Genomic DNA, 15,808 nt, shown 5'->3' on the forward strand with positions numbered 1-15,808 from the left:
AACGGAGCATCAGGGCGGAACGCGTCCAGTTTAAAATGTGTGCAGCAACAGAACAGCTGTGAATCAAACAACCGATATAAATATGTACATTTGGTTTCTAAAGACAAAAAACATGTTACATTTCATTATGTATTTTATTTTAGTTTTCGCAATGTCTTTTATTTTTTCTGACTTTCGTAATGGACGCTGATTGGTCGGTTTAGAATTTACGACCACACCCATTCCCTTATTGTCACGTGTTTCCACACAATAACTACGAGTTTGAAGCACAAAAACTTCAGTTTGTGTAAAACGGCCGGCTAGTTTTAATGCTCGAAGGCGACCCGAAACCAGGAGGGTAATGCTGGAAATTCTTTGCAGCTATTGGATTCATGCCTGAAAGCATAATGGCGGATGTCGTAAAACGTGGCTCATGGTCGAAAAAAAAACAACTATCCCCGATAGAATGATGTCAGTCAAAGTTTCTATACATATTATTAAAGGCATAAACTCGCTATTTTACCCGAGTATTTGGCTTCGACGGTTTAATATAATTTAATATAACTAATATGACTAATGATTAATATATATAATTCATCTTCTTGTTATCGTTCGAAATAAAAATAAAACGATTAACTTTTGCGCTTTTATGTTGAAGGAGCTGCTGTTCACTGTCGCCGCCATGACTGCAGACACGCGCAGAGCGGAAGTGCACAGAGGTTACAACGCTGATCAAATATTTAAGCTAAGCGAGTGTCCAGCTAACGTGGCTAAAATATAAATGGCGACACTGCGAGAGACGAGTGTGTGGACTTCACCGAGTCCCTGCTAAAGTTGTCACTACAGTGAGGATGTGGTGGGAGTGTTCTTCTGACTGAGCCTCGTAACTGTTCTGCGGTACGGTTTAAAACTCCGGACATGCCTCGGCTTCCGCGGAACAGACTGTCTCCATGGATAGAGCGGCTCATCTTGAGCTACGGCAGCCAGGAAGAGCAGCAGGAGGAGGTGGGCAGCAGGTTGAAGGCTCATGTCATCGGTGTGGGTCAGATGTCCCAGTCCCAGGCGGGGAACACCGAGGGCCCCACCGGGTTGCTCTTCCTGTCTGATGGGGTACTCCAGATCCCAGCCGTCCTCACGGCGTCAGCCTGGGAGCATCTGCAGGAGCAGGAGGACCGTGAGTGCTTCAGCAGCCTACTCAACAGCACGGTTTGCATCCAGGACTACCGGCTGCAGTTCCACATGGCCTCAGAACAGACTAAATGCAGGTTCTTCTTATCAGTCGGAGAACTAGCTACAACCGCAGCAGGTCCAGTTAAAGACAACACTCCCTGCTGCACCACCCTGTCCTCTGTCAGGATGAAGATCTGTAAAACGTGGAGAGCTCTGCTGGGTCAGGAGGACTCTCAGAAGAGCCAGTGTGAATTTGACCTATCCGAGCTGCTGGGAGAGTGGCAGCACGACTGTCTGCAGGCTGTGCTGGAGGACGTCAGGGAGAAGCTGACAAGGGGACGCGCCGCGAGACTGCAGCCCTCCACCTCCACCTGTCACTCCACGCAGACCTGCTCTAGCACACGCTGGGATGTGGACAGGATCAGATATAAGGGAGAGAAGTGTTTCAGTGTCCCTGTGAAATATCTCCTTATCCCAGAAGAAGACTCTCAGCAGGTCCAGACTCTAAAAAATGCTGAAAGCAGCACAGAGAGGATGGAGGAGGAGAATATACTGCAAGTCTGCAACCCTCCAGAGACCACGCAGCCCTCTGTTGATGATACACACTGGCAGATAGTTCAACCAGCAGCTGTACAAGGAGTTTGTGCATCCAGTGACAGCTCATCTCTTCCAATGGAGGACAGCCTGCTCCACGAGGATGTGATCACAGGTGGGACTGACGAGCCTTTGTCCAACCCGTGGAACATATTTTCTCCTCCTTGTATCTCCTCATCTTCTTCGGATGCATCTCCAGAAGCTACACCAAGCATCTCGCCGCACCCCGCCTCTGCTGCAGAATCCAAGCCTGATCCCGCCACCAGCACGCAGCTTCCTGCCCACCTGGTGGAGTCCAGCTACTTCCCACCCTACCAGAAACAGCTGACTGCCCTCCCCACCACTGCCACTTCCTCTTGTTCAGCTTCAGGCTCCATGATTGCTCCAGAAATGGAAAAACATCGCACCTGGACAGCACAGCAGAGCCTCCCACCTGTGGACCGAGAAAGGGAGGAGACAACTTTGACAAGACACGGAAAAGTTAAGAGAAAGCAAAGCGAGTCCACACCAGAAGCCCTCGACACCTCCACCTTGGTGGAGGACAAGGAGGCGGAACTGAGCAGCAGTCCTCCATCGTGGCTCTTTGACACTCCGGTAGGAGGCTCCAGTGCCGAAGACGGCAGCAGTCCTAAACAGGCTTCAGGGAGTGTCCCGAGAAAAATTCCAAAGGTTCATCGCGACGGCAGGCCGTTCTCTTACTCGTACCGCGTATGTGGACAGAATCTGCAGGACTTCAGTCGCTTCAGAATGACTGAATCTCTGCTGCACTGGGCTGTGAAGTATCTCGTGACTCCAAAGCAAACAGACAATCCTGCAAACGTAGCGTGAGCGGGCCTAGTTTACCTCTCGTCTGTCTTTAGTTCTGTTCTGGTATTGCTTCAGTTTGTCGGTTATGATGGTGTCCTCAGGCCGCTCTGATGGCCATTTCTGTTTGGGATGATTTGGTTTATCAAACGAAGGTCCACATCAGCTGATGAGGGAATTTACAGCTGTTATTTATTTAGCTTTTATGAAGATTTCCTCATTTTCCAAGAACAAAATAAAAACAAAGTGCTGGCGTTTCAGTCAGAGCTTCCTAATTTAATGAGAAACTGATCTGATTTTGGTTTATTGAGCATATAAGACATCACCTTGGCTTGTAGGAAGTTAAAACTTAATTTGATTGATTTTTTTTTCCTGATATTTTGTATAAAAATTTGCAAACAGAAGAGGTTTGCATTTCACAAAAGCACATGACAGCAACGCCAAAGACACCGCACCGAAAATGTTTTGCACACACGGTCGATGTTTGTTTAACAATTTTTGGTGAGCTCTACACAAATATCAATGTTAAATCATCAATAAATACAATTACTGACCGAAATAAAGCCAAACGGTAGTTTTCTTTACACCCGAGCAGGAACGCCGCCGTGCTTACACCGATGCACAAACTCGTCACACACTGTGAAACCATGCTTCTGTTTCATGCTGTGTGACGCTGTCACAGGTTAAAAATGAATATTTTCTCAGCCTCTAGATGCTAAAATGTCCAAATAAAACACGTTTGGAGTCTCGTTTCAATCATTTGCTGTTAAATGTTCTGTAAGTGCAGAGGTTGTGGCTTTGCTCTCTTTTGGGATTTCAGACCTTTCCTGTCTGTGATTAATGGAAATGTCACACGCTGCAATATTCAGCTGACATTAGTTTGATGTCAGAAGTCATCAGCAGCTGTTTGATTATCCATGAAAGCAAAAATGTAAATATTTGATTGTTCCACATTTTGATAAATGAATATTTGTGACAGTTGAGTAAAAATCTGCGTTTTAAACTCTCTCTCTTCCCCTCCAGTTTTCTGTTTTTCAGACAAAATTGCTAAAAGAAAAATAAAACTTGGCAGATGAATGAAAAGGATGTTTGTAGTTTTCTCCATAGAACCGCCTCATGTCTCAGAGCATCGTTGGAGCTGTGCTTTTGTGTTTTTTCATTGTTCAGTGTGGAGATGATTAGAGCAGTATTAACAGTAGAAGCTCAGTTAGCAGCTTTATTGTCTCACCTGCAGTAGAATTCTTGGACCCAAACCTCAGTCAAAGTCATCATATTTGTAGAAAACAAAAAACTAGTAAAGCTGCATTAGTAGATATTTTTCTTTCTTTTAAACTTGGCAGCTTTTCAGTATCGATCCAGGCTCTCATGCAGCCATATTTCACGTTCTTCATCAGTATGAAGGCTCATAATCCTGAAAATCAGACTCAGGGTTTATTTCTGATCAAATATTCAGATTTCCTGGTTAAAGGTAAAAGAGTTGTTCTTTATTCGTCCAGGAGGTGTCGCTGAAGACCGTGCTTGTTAAAGTCGAGCTGATGCAGCGGTTCAGTAATGCGCACGTCAAAGCAAAAAATGTGAAGTGAACTAATCAAAACCTCACAAAGTGATGCTGGTAGGCAGAGGAGGGAGTTTTTGCAGAGCTGTGCCTCCTATACGTGAGTATTTACTGTCACTAAAAGAAAAGGCAAAGAAGAAAACAATGTTGCCATTGTATGGAAGTTTAGGAACTGAGCAGTTTATGATAATAAGGAAATGAGAACAACCAATAAATAAATAACATACACAACTAAGTAAGTAAGCACCACAATTCAGCAGCTTGTAGAACCACCTTTGACAGTAATAATCTGAAGCAATCATTTTTTGCACGACCACAGCTCACATCATCGTGGAGGAATTTTGGTCCACTGTTCTTTACATCGTGGCTTCAGCCATGTGAAGGCCCACCACAGCATCTCAGTCAGGCTGAGGTCTGGACTCTGGGCCCTTACAGCAGGTCGATTCTTCTGGTCTAAGCTTTAGCTGTGGGACAGACGGGCTCACATCAGCCTCTAGAATACTTTGGCATACAGAGGAGTTTGTGGTCGACTCAGTGACATCAAGGTGCCCAAATCATCAGCTCGCCACCACCGTGCTGACAGTCGGTATATGTTTGTGCTGATAAGCCGTGTTTGACTTTCTCCAAACATCGCACTGTGCATGAGGACCAACTCGGCAGGAAACAGTAGAGGTTAGTTTTTGTTCATTTTAACAGGTGCCAAATAAATCAGATGATGGGATGTTTCAACAGAGGAAAGGATGACTGAACAGGATACAGACCCAGAGGCACAAGAAGTCAAGGAGCCCTGGTACAGAGAAAACTGAAAAGAGATGTGCACAAAAAGCCTCAAAATGACCAAAGTGAGGAGAAATATTAACAGAAGCTGATGCACCAATGAGTGTAAACAGAGTAAAAATGATCAGAAAAAGGTGCAATGTGACCCCCAAGAGACTGAAATGATGAAAAAGAGATAACTGTCTCCCCCTGGTGTCTACAAACAACCAGAGGCTGTAACTGTGAGAGGGCCATGCACACAACCATTCAGTAAACTGCATTTTATCAACACCTTTTTTTAAACTTTACTGAGTGTTCTAGATTGTTTTTAATTATCTGAAGACGACATAAAAAGCTCATTTTGCTCGTATAAGCAAATAAGAGGTGAGAAAAGAAACAATTTATTTTGGTTTACAGCAATTTGTGAAAGAAAGAAAGAACAAAAGGAAGATTAACAGCAGTTTCTGTATAACCACTGTGTAAAGAATGGTCACGTTTTCTTTTCAAAAACACAAAAATGTCTAAAGTGAGGAAAATGACACAAATGCAACACTGCAAATAGATGCAAAGTAACTAGAAAAGACACACAACACATCCTGGTATTTATTAGCTCCACCGAGGAGGTTATGTATTTGGTAGCATTTGTGTTTGCGTCATTGTGTTTTGAACGAATGACCTTTTAGAATGGGGGCGTGTTAACAATCCTTTAAAACACAGATGTCAAACTCCAGTCGTCGAGGGCCGATGTCCTGACACTTTTAAATGTCTCCCTGCAGCAACACACCTGAATAAAATTAGGAGGTCATTAGCAAGACTGGACTGCATGCTGAGGTGGCAACCCCTAACCTTGCTCAAGTAAATTTGCATAAATGTAAGTTTTTGGAAAAATGCACTTCTAAAAGTACTTTTATTGCATCATATTCATTCATTCATGAGCTGCTGTAACATGAATCAAATGGCTGAACTGCCACCTCAGCATGCAGTCAGGTCTTACTAATGACCTACTAATTTTATCCAGGTGTGTTGTTGCAGGGAGACATTTAAAAGTTTCGGCTCTTGGGGACTGGAGTTCACTACCCTGCGCTTTAAAATGTGGCTTAACTCCACTGAGGTCTTCAAGGTCAACTTAATGATTTATTGGTCAACAATGGGCAAAAAGCCCAAATATTATGTAACATCTGAACTCTGACCTCTCGTCCCCCTCTCTACAAAGTACAACTTCTTAAAGTACGTTTAAAAAGAAAAATGTAAACTTACTTTTCCATCCACTTGTCCTTTTCAGGGTCGCTGGAGCCTATCCCAGCTGTCATAGGGCGAGAGGCAGGTTACACCCTGGACAGTCTGTTGCAGGGCTAACATATAGAGACAGACAACCATTCACATTCTCACCTATGGGCAATCTGGATTAATCAATTAACCTACCCCCACAAACTGCATGTCTGTGGACGGTGGGAGGAACCCACGCAAACACTGGGAGAACATGCAACCTCCACACAGAAAGCCCCGGCCTGATGGTGGAACTGAACTCAGGACCTTCTTGCTGTGCAGCAGTGCTGACCACCGTGCCACCGTGCTAGCCTTCAAAGCAAATACTGCAAGAGACAGCGCCTCCTCTCTGGGTGCTTCCTGTATTAGCTTTGCTTCATTTTCTCATTTTGAAGTTTTAAAAGCTTTTGATTTTTTTTTATGTGTAAAAACAACAGCTTTTGTTTTGCTGAATGGTTTCTTCTCTCGTGAGCCTCCTCGTCTGTGAGGTCTTGGCATCTTGCTTCCTGTTTTATTTTGAAGGTTAGATCTTCATGTGGCTTTCAGTGCTTTTGCTTCCATTCTTTTTTTCCCCTCCCTCATTAGTGACTGACTGACTTCACCCACTCCTTATTTCACTCCTCTGCTGAGAAGAGTATTTCATCTGCGTCATTCTCCTCAGTCTTTGTCATTTCTGCCGTCTTTGCTCTCCCTGTGGTTTGGAATTGTCCACTGAAGATGTGTTTTCTGAAATCTTGTGGTCGTTAAGGTGCTTTTTGACTTCCTGCAGATTCATTCTAGTTTTTTTCTGTTTTCGTCCTTCAGTTTCATCAGCCTACAGGTGAAAAACCGCTGCAAACAGATACAAAGTGTCTGCAAAGACACCCAATATTATAGCAAAGATGAACATGCAACTACAAAGCAACACAAGCCATTTCCTGCATGTTGTTCCCCTTGTTCTCTCCAGCAATAAAGGATAAAATGCACTAGAATAAATCTTTACAAAACCCCAAATAAATACAGATGAAAGCTAATCTCAGTCTGAGATCATCACTGGAATCTCTTTTTGGTCTGGGACTAGGCTTAATCCAGGTCTGGGAGACTGGCTGAAACTGTGTCATGGACAATCCTGGCATGGAAAAGATCGTAAAGAAAGCAGAAAGCAATCAGAAAGGAAAAACAAGTCAGCGCTCTGGCACCTCACGTCTAATAATCTGTTTCTAATAAAGCGACCCTACAACACTGAGTTTGGGGAGTCAATGCCCCTGATCTTTGGACACACAGTGCTGCTTTTGTGAACTCTCAAATAAAGGTTGTAACAGCTGGGCGACTGGGTGACATCACTGTCAATAAAACATCATGCTCGTGCATCTGCTGCTCGAACATAAAGTTGTAGATATCAAAATACGTCCTGCAGAATTTCCACTAAAATGTCAGATCCCAAATCCCGCTCGCCGTGGCCCGCACTCGTCTCATACTTTCATGTTAGTTTAGTTTAATTTGCTAATGAATCACCGTCTGCTCAGAGAGAAACAGAGAAAAGACCAACTTCTGAGTTTATCCACTGAAAGCTCCAAGGCCTTAATGTAAGCAGGAGCCAGCTGTGCGCACTTGTAAAGTTGTTATAATCCTCCTCTGACCTATAAACAGGAAAATACATAATATAAAGCATCATGCTCACATCTACAAATAATACACTGTCCATGTTGTCCTTGTAAGGCAATACAGTCCCGAGTGGCTCCACGAAGCTTCTCCAAGGACAATTAAAGTCGGGTTTCATTTTGTTCCACTTTCATACGGACACGGTCAGAAAAGAACCTGAAGAAGCTGCAGTCGATGTGAAAACAAATATTCATTCAGAACTTTTCCACAGAGCAGAGAGTTGATTTGGTCACATCTGTAGGAGACATTTCAGTACTTACACAATTGTTTTATATGATTATACGTTGCTATTTTAATTCTCTGAGCCCTTCAGATTTTTTTAAATTAATACACTCTTTATCCATTATTATATAATTAGAAATTTTCATTGAGCGTTGTGTTCACCTCCCCTTATCTTCATGTTTAGTGTGAGCGTTTGGTTACTTCCTGTTTTACTTTGAAGGCTGGCTTTCACGTGGGTCTTTGGTCATAGTCAGATACTCAAAAACAAAACAAAACAAAACAAAGAAATAAATGAAATAAGAAAAGAAGATACAAAAATCTTCCCACATCCTTTTCCTAATCAGTGTTTCCTTGATGGAAAACCCTATGAGGTCAGAGGAAGGTGTGAAGGAGACCTCATAATGACTGAGAACAGCGAGCCGTGGTTCTCCTACACCGGCCTCCTTAAACTGATGACGGATGTCTGACACGTTGAAATGATAATTTCCAGAAGATGAACTACAAAATTTACATTTTACTTCACGTCAAAAAGAGACTCACTTGTTAAAATTATCACTTAGCTACAAAATTTAGAATTTTAAAGGAAATGCATGTACCTGAATGTAAAAAAGAATATTAACGATAAAGCTGAAAATACAGTGATGAACTTAAATAATCAGAAATGTGAAACAGAATCGGGGGCGCCTCCGGAATTTTTTCATTGGGGTGGCCATATGAGGGCCACTAAAAATATTGGAGTGGCACACGAAAAGCACAATTTCCAGTTTTATTATGCTGTTCTTAAATACATGAGTTACTTGGAAAATGTGGCAAAAACACAGAGATGGAAAAGAATGATATGCCGAGTTCATTTCCTGCTATTAAAGTTGACGATTGTTAGCAGAAGCAAATTAAGATCCATTCTCCCGGGAAGGAGTTCAGTTTAAAAGCAAAGTTTTTCAGGAAAGACAAACAAGTGTCGGATCATGTCAGAGTGTGATGCCTGTCTCTGTGTTGCCCCTGAGATGCACCATTGATCTTTCCAGGGGTCGGCACCGGCTTTTCTGCGACCTGACATGGATCACATACCTGTAAAAATATTCATAATATGTTAACATGTTTCAAAACCAACTATTTATTGGTACAAAACAAAATCATCTTTTAACATCACATTTATTTAAAATTATTATTTAACGTAACAAAGTCTTGACGTGGGGAGGTTGGCACTGGAGGTGGTGGTGGGGGTCGCCCCCTGCTGGTCATTCAATAACGTCAGATCCCGAAGCCACGCCCATCTTTTAGACTGCCAGATGTTTATCGTGTTTTGCTAACTTCTGTAGCTATTAACACTTTATCGAGTGTTGGAGTTTGGCGGCTTCACCAAACACGGAGCTTTAAATTTAGTTTTACCTTAGGTGAGTTTAGATGTTTTTTGGGACACTCGGGCACCCCTACATTTTATCATACCACCCATTAAAATAGAATAGAAGGAGTAGCAATAATAACAATGTATCTTATATGTCTTCTGATATAATATTTTGGCAGCTGGTCTACTGGAGACAGGATCCAATAAAAACAGGTTTAAATGTCCGGTGTTGCTGCTGTAATGATGTTACAGTGCACTCACACACAGGTGCTGCTGCTTCAACAGCAGGTTTGTCAGGAATAAATATGACTTTTTGGGGGGAGTTTTTTGTTGCTGTGGCAGAAAGAAAATGAAGAGGTCATTTCACGAACTCTTATAATGTTTCTTTAGGGCCATTAGTGTGCTGACACATCACTAGTTACCACCCAAGGAGCTGGTGTACTTCATAATTTTAGTTTGTTAACGATTTTTATTCCTATTTTGGTCGAATTGAGCTTCAGTGTTCGTTTACAGCTCCAAGTGCAGGTGAGAGTAAGTCAGAGGATGTGATCTGTCAATGTTCAACAGCAGCTTTAACTTACTTTAGAAAGCTCTGGTCAGCATGATTGAGCCTTTGTCTCCGGTTTGGTAAATAAAGGGTACGAGATAAAACTGATGTATAATTTTGAAATGTGCGATTATTCATACTGAATTCGTTTTAGACCCAGATCTAAGTAATTACGCTTGTTTTGATGGTAACATTGTCACGATTAGTTGAAATGAAGCTTGCAAATGTGAAAAAAGCTGACTACATTTGCAATCATCATGTGCTGTTCATATTAACTGCGAGGCACTGCATGCATGACAATATGACCGGGGCTGAGCCCCCTAAAAGTTTGGTTCTAGAATCGCCCCTGGTTTTATACAAGACAGACATGAACTGGAAGAATCGACAGTGGACTGAAAACTGAACACATTACAAAGGCAAATTAAAATAATTTGTTCCTTTTCTTTTTGGGAAATGCGATTTGTATATTTGTGTAATAAGTTAATCTTGTAATATATTAAGGTCCCTAGGTTTATGCATTGTTTGTGTAAGCATGCCCGCATTTTCTTCAATCAATAAAAAAAATAAAAATAATATTGTCTTTGTACCTTACTGCTTGGTATCAACAAATGTTTTAATAAAAATAATCTCAACATTAGCTGATCGCAATAAGTTGCACATTTTGAGCTAATCATATAATTATTTTTTTTAACGCCACCACCTACAAAACCCAGTCAATCGTTTTAGAGCAGCTGTCAGCCTGAAGTACTTATATTCCTGTTAAGCTGATCATTATTATTATATTGTCAGCCATGCCTGATTTATGCGCTCAGATATTCTTTGAAATGAAGTTTGCTGCAGAAATGTTCCCTCTGCGTCATTTGTGTTGGACTGGAAGCAAAACGAGAGTCTGACACGAGTGAAGAGAAATTGTTTAAGTTATTTTCCCTTTTATACACTTTGTTTTCATTCGAGTGAACTCACAGCAACTCCCAGAAAGGACTCGGCAATGTTTGCTTGTTCTCTCTGTGTGAGCAACTCTGAGCGTCAGGGGTGGACGTGATATTTCAAACAGCACATCAGTGCGTTTATGTATTGGGTGCCCGGAAATTTTTCCAAATAAACACAGCTTGATTCAACCTGGGTGGGCAGACTTATCAAGCGACTAATTCTATAAACAGATGAGGGAATAACCCGGCACCTCATTGGTTGTTGGGCAGAGGAGGGGGACATGAGGGAGTTTCAGCGCAATGAAATTTTAATTAATGTGGGTGGGCTAAGAGCAGCACCGACTGTTTATGATGGACAATTTATTTCCCAGTGCAAAGTCAACATAACACAGCAAACGTACAACAATTATTAACATTTTTCTGGGGCCCTCATGAGGCTGAAGAGTCAGTCAGTGGAGGAGTGGAGCTGCGGGAGCAGGCTCAACTTTCCCCGGGACACACTGCGGCTTTCCCGCCGTCATGACTCTCTACCACGGCCGTCTGCCGTCACTCGGAGTGACATCTTCGGCTTTGAGCCTCTCCGCCCCCCCGCTGATCTACCTGTACGGAGGCGACAGCGGCGGGGTCGTGCCCACCGCCCTGAGCTTCGTGCCGGCCCGCCAGGAGCCCCCGCAGAAGCCGCCCTACAGCTACATCGCGCTCATCGCCATGGCCATCAAGAGCGCACCGGAGCAGCGCGCCACGCTCAGCGGCATCTACCAGTTCATCATGGACCGATTCCCCTTCTATCACGACAACAAACAGGGCTGGCAGAACTCGATCCGTCACAACTTGTCCCTGAACGACTGCTTCATCAAGGTGCCCCGGGAGAAGGGCCGGCCGGGCAAAGGCAGCTACTGGACGTTGGACACCAAGTGTCTGGATATGTTTGAAAACGGCAACTACCGCCGGAGGAAGAGGAAGGCGAAGTGTCAGCAGGAGGCTCTGGACTCCAAGGCCACCGGGCACAAGCGCACCAAGGCCCCCGGGCAACCTAGGGACCCTCAGACCTCCCCGAAACATCAAGCTGGCTCGAGGGTAACAGAAGCACCCGCGAGGGATGAGGAGGAGGCGAGGACGCCCGCAGACAGGAAACATATTCTTGGCGAGTTGAATCACGCGGAACAGCCGCAGAGCCCCTCCACGCAGAGACTTAAAGTGCCCCCCAACCAACACAGCAGTCAGGCCGCCGGCAGGGAGCTTCACGCCCCACAGCTCGAGCCGTGCTCCGCGCCGAAACGCGCTGCGCTGTGGACGGACGACGCTCATCTCCCAGACGAGACCCTTGACCCGAAATCAGAGGAGAGGAAGTCTGCGTTCAGCCAAAGAGAAAGAGGTCCTCTCTGCACCGTCAGCTGCGCAGGAAACACAAACTTGGCCGCACCTGCGCCAGACAGACCGAAGGGGAACACACTGAGCAGGGACAAATCCAAAGGTTTCAGCATAGACAGCATTTTAGCGAAGAGCGAGGACGAAATACGAGGCAGCATCCTCGGCCTGCCGGCCGAGACATGCGCACAGGGCCAAAATCCGGCTTTCAGCGCGTCCGTGGTCCTCGGCGCGCGTCAGCATCAGTTGTACCAGATGGGATTCCCTTTCTGCTCTTACCTGTCGCTGTCCTACCCTGACAAAGTGCTGCATTTTAAATGACCGGCAGACTTTCGTGCGTTTTACGCACCAAACGCGTAAAAGTGTAAAGTCTGTGTTTAGCTTTACACGCAGAGACACGAAACAGGATCTCTGCCATCATCTACTTTAAAGTTCGGACAAAAATGAACAAAGAGCGTCAAGAAGACTTTTATCTCCATCTTTACGCATGCGTCATTTTCAGGTTTGTGATTATATTCAGTTTTTTCCTCCCAAATCTGTTGCTCCTCAGAAATTATGGCTGCACAAAACATAATGCTCAGTACAATAAAAGGATGTCGTCCCTGCCATGTAAATATTTACGGATATGCTACACTTTACTCATGATGGTGAAACCCCATAAAGCAAGAACAGTGCGTAATTTAATTTTAATTGTCGTGACTGGGCCTGAAGATGCCGTACAATATGAAGTTTAGTACTCAGTAATGATGTAACCAAAACCTATTATTATTTTCCACTCTGCTCTGGATTTGAACATTTATTTTACTGCAAAATAAAATTTAGCCAAAAATGTTGACGTGATTTATTTTAAATTGTGGTACGAAAGAATAAATAGAAACACTGCTGGAAAGCTGCACCTTTGTTTCCCCCCCCCCCGTTTTGCTTTAAGAAAAATGAGACGACGTGTTTGGTTTTGTTCATTTTCATTAAAGTTTATGAGTTTAAAAAATGAAATAAAACCCATATCAGGGCTTTCACCAACGAAACATCAGCAGCAACAGAACTGAAAAACTGGACACTGCCTTGTAGTTTAAGGACAGACAGACATTCCATTATTAAAAGTTGATGCTTATCTGAAAAATTATAACAAAGTTTCATTGAAATCAAAAACATGTACCGTTTGAGAACAGAGAGATACATTGTGCATTTACAGAATTCATAAAAAATCAATTAATAAAAAAACTTGAAAATGTTCTGGGGAAATCAGAGAATGTAACTTCATATTTGTGAACACAGCAAAGTATTTAAATCATGTTTTTCCAAGTTGAGCGGCAGTAAGAATGTGCGGTGATGGCGCTTTATTTCAGTGGAATGAGAGAGCAGAGGCAGCCGGGCAGTCTTTGGAGGGCAGCTTTATAAATAAACATCATGCTGTGCTGCTCCCTGGTATTTGTTGAGGAGGACCGGCCCACCTTTGCATTTCATACGGTGAGAAAAGATTATCGACCGCAATGAAATGCAGTGCGATGTGATAAAAGGAATCAAAAGGCTTCCAGGTGGAGGAGGAAGCATTCATATGAACAGTGCCGAGCACAGAAAACAATTGTAGATCATGATTATGATCAGTAAGAGACACATCCATATAGTTTCTTCCACATCCAGCATTCATCCAGAATCTGAAGCATTTAGATGATTTTATGTTTGGAACCAGCGGTTTCAGCTTTTGCCCACAAAGCGTTTGATTATAGAGCAGTCCAGGCTGGATGGTGACCTTGTGAAGGTGAAGCTTAAAGTAATTTACCAGTATTTATACATACTGTACGTGTGGATATATTTGGCACAGCCACACAGATCTGTGTGTGAAGGTGTTCTCATAAATACCTGCTTAAATCAGTGCAATCAGTCATATGGTACCCCCTGTGCAAGGTGGCAACACCGGGTCCCCCAGGCGCCCCCAAAAGTCCACAGTTTACTTATCATTTCAGCCTAATGATGATGATATATTAGCACAGTTTAGGTTAAATACATAGACCTTAAGTGCTTTATTTTCTGCTGAGCTTATTTGTTTAAGTTTGTGTTTCAAAGTGTGTTTTAATCAACACCCAGAAAACCAGGAACCATCCGTCAGTGAAAATGGGGGAAAATCTTTGTTTTACTGAAGTTCACATAATCCAGAGTTTCAGCTGCAGCTGTCAAATTCACCAAATCTAGGACTACAAAAAGAAACGGCATGTTTTTATTGTTTGCAGCGCTGACCATGACCTAAACTCAACGTCCATTTATCAGCTTTCCTTGGGCCTTTAACCATGTCTGAGGTCACCTGCAAACAACATTTAGAAACACGTTTTTTGGTTCAACTGTTTCCACATCAAGAATGAGTTTGTAAAAATCACAGTAAATAATAATAAAAAAATCGAAATCTCAAAGGAACCAAACAACAAAAACAGTAATAATCCTATCTAATAATTTTCTCATGTTTAAACTTTTTGTATTTTTTAATTCTGGTACCTTTTTCTCATTTATATTATTACATTAGGAGTTAAAGCTAAAACTTCAAACAGCACGAAAGGCAAATGAATAAAACAAATTCTCATCATAAAGCTGAAATATTAATACTAAATCATAAAAGTGTAAAATACTTATGACTCCTCTCCAAACCAGCAGCTGTGATTCCATGCAGGTAAACGCAACGACACGCTGAAGCATTCACATAACTAACAGCTCAACACACTCCAGATATTTTATTCATGCTCATGTGTTCATATAGAATTATGTAACACACAGCCTCATCTTTATTTAATTCTATATTTATACAAAACAATTATCATCATTTGTTGCAATCTATCTTATGTCTGTTTGCTCCATTAATACACAAGCTGGAGCAGTCTGCATCAGGCTGTAAATTCCCTCCTTGCATCCAGACAGATCCGGGCTGGAGTGTGACTGTTTCCTCGGGAATATCAAAATGATTTCTTCCACTTTCTCTTCTTTCAATTCAAGAAATTTTGAGCGCTCTCTCAATGGAGGAATTCTTCCAAAAATAATTAAATCTGGATCTGGATCAACAACAAAAGTTAATCACTTCTACATTTCTCCAAAAGCAGCTTCAGATGTTCAAATGCATCAAGAACTTTTTGAGTAAACTTATAGAAGAAGAATCAGCCCTATTATCTCCACCCCTCTGTGGAGATAATAAGGACATCAGTCCTTTGCAATCCTGCAATTTGTAACATAATAACTTTGATCTGTATTTTTTTTTAATGACAGAAAATGAAGGGTGTTTTCTGGTGTGTGTGTGGTTGGGGGGAGGGGGGGGGGTTTATAATATAACACATCCTGGAAAGTGTTTGGAAACGAACACATTTCTGCCATGATTGCAATCGGTTATTAAAATGCAACCTGCTTGATTTTCTAAACGCTTCAGTCCGTAGCGCACTCAGAGGTGGTACGACAGCGACTAAGCTGGACGCAGCATTTGTCCTGCTTCCTGTCTGCTGGGTGACGTGTGGCTGACGCACTCGTTTTTATAAGGTTGTTATTCACTTGAAAATTTACAGCTTTTGAAACAAAAGTGTCATTTATTGCTGAAGCGTTTTAAATTATGGAGACAAAGAGACTTCTCTTTGTCTCCATTGTATTTGTGTATTTCAAAC

At 42.7% G+C, this 15,808-nt stretch overlaps 2 protein-coding genes across 2 annotated transcripts; both read left to right on the forward strand.

Annotated features, from left to right (window-relative positions):
* The first annotated feature begins 280 nt into the window (after positions 1-280).
* On the forward strand, positions 281-3,578 carry acd (ACD shelterin complex subunit and telomerase recruitment factor). The gene is made up of 2 exons (XM_005937463.3): positions 281-450; positions 638-3,578. The coding sequence occupies exon 2, from the start codon at positions 898-900 to the stop codon at positions 2,569-2,571; it is 1,674 nt and encodes a 557-aa protein (XP_005937525.1). The 5' UTR covers positions 281-450; positions 638-897; the 3' UTR covers positions 2,572-3,578.
* Positions 3,579-11,129: 7,551 nt separating this feature from the next.
* Positions 11,130-15,436, forward strand: foxl1 (forkhead box L1). The gene has a single exon (XM_005937464.2). It carries the CDS (start codon positions 11,328-11,330, stop codon positions 12,495-12,497), a length of 1,170 nt encoding a protein of 389 aa, XP_005937526.1. The 5' UTR covers positions 11,130-11,327; the 3' UTR covers positions 12,498-15,436.
* The last annotated feature ends 372 nt before the right edge of the window (positions 15,437-15,808 follow it).

This window comes from Haplochromis burtoni, unplaced genomic scaffold, assembly GCF_018398535.1.
Source record: "Haplochromis burtoni strain Fernald_Lab_line unplaced genomic scaffold, NCSU_Asbu1 Contig_229, whole genome shotgun sequence".
NCBI lineage: Eukaryota > Metazoa > Chordata > Actinopteri > Cichliformes > Cichlidae > Haplochromis > Haplochromis burtoni.

Bases quoted from the DNA above. Each gene is read 5' to 3' on its own strand.
- acd (XM_005937463.3), top strand. From the start codon at position 898: ATGCCTCGGCTTCCGCGGAACAGACTGTCTCCATGGATAGAGCGGCTC.
- foxl1 (XM_005937464.2), top strand. From the start codon at position 11,328: ATGACTCTCTACCACGGCCGTCTGCCGTCACTCGGAGTGACATCTTCG.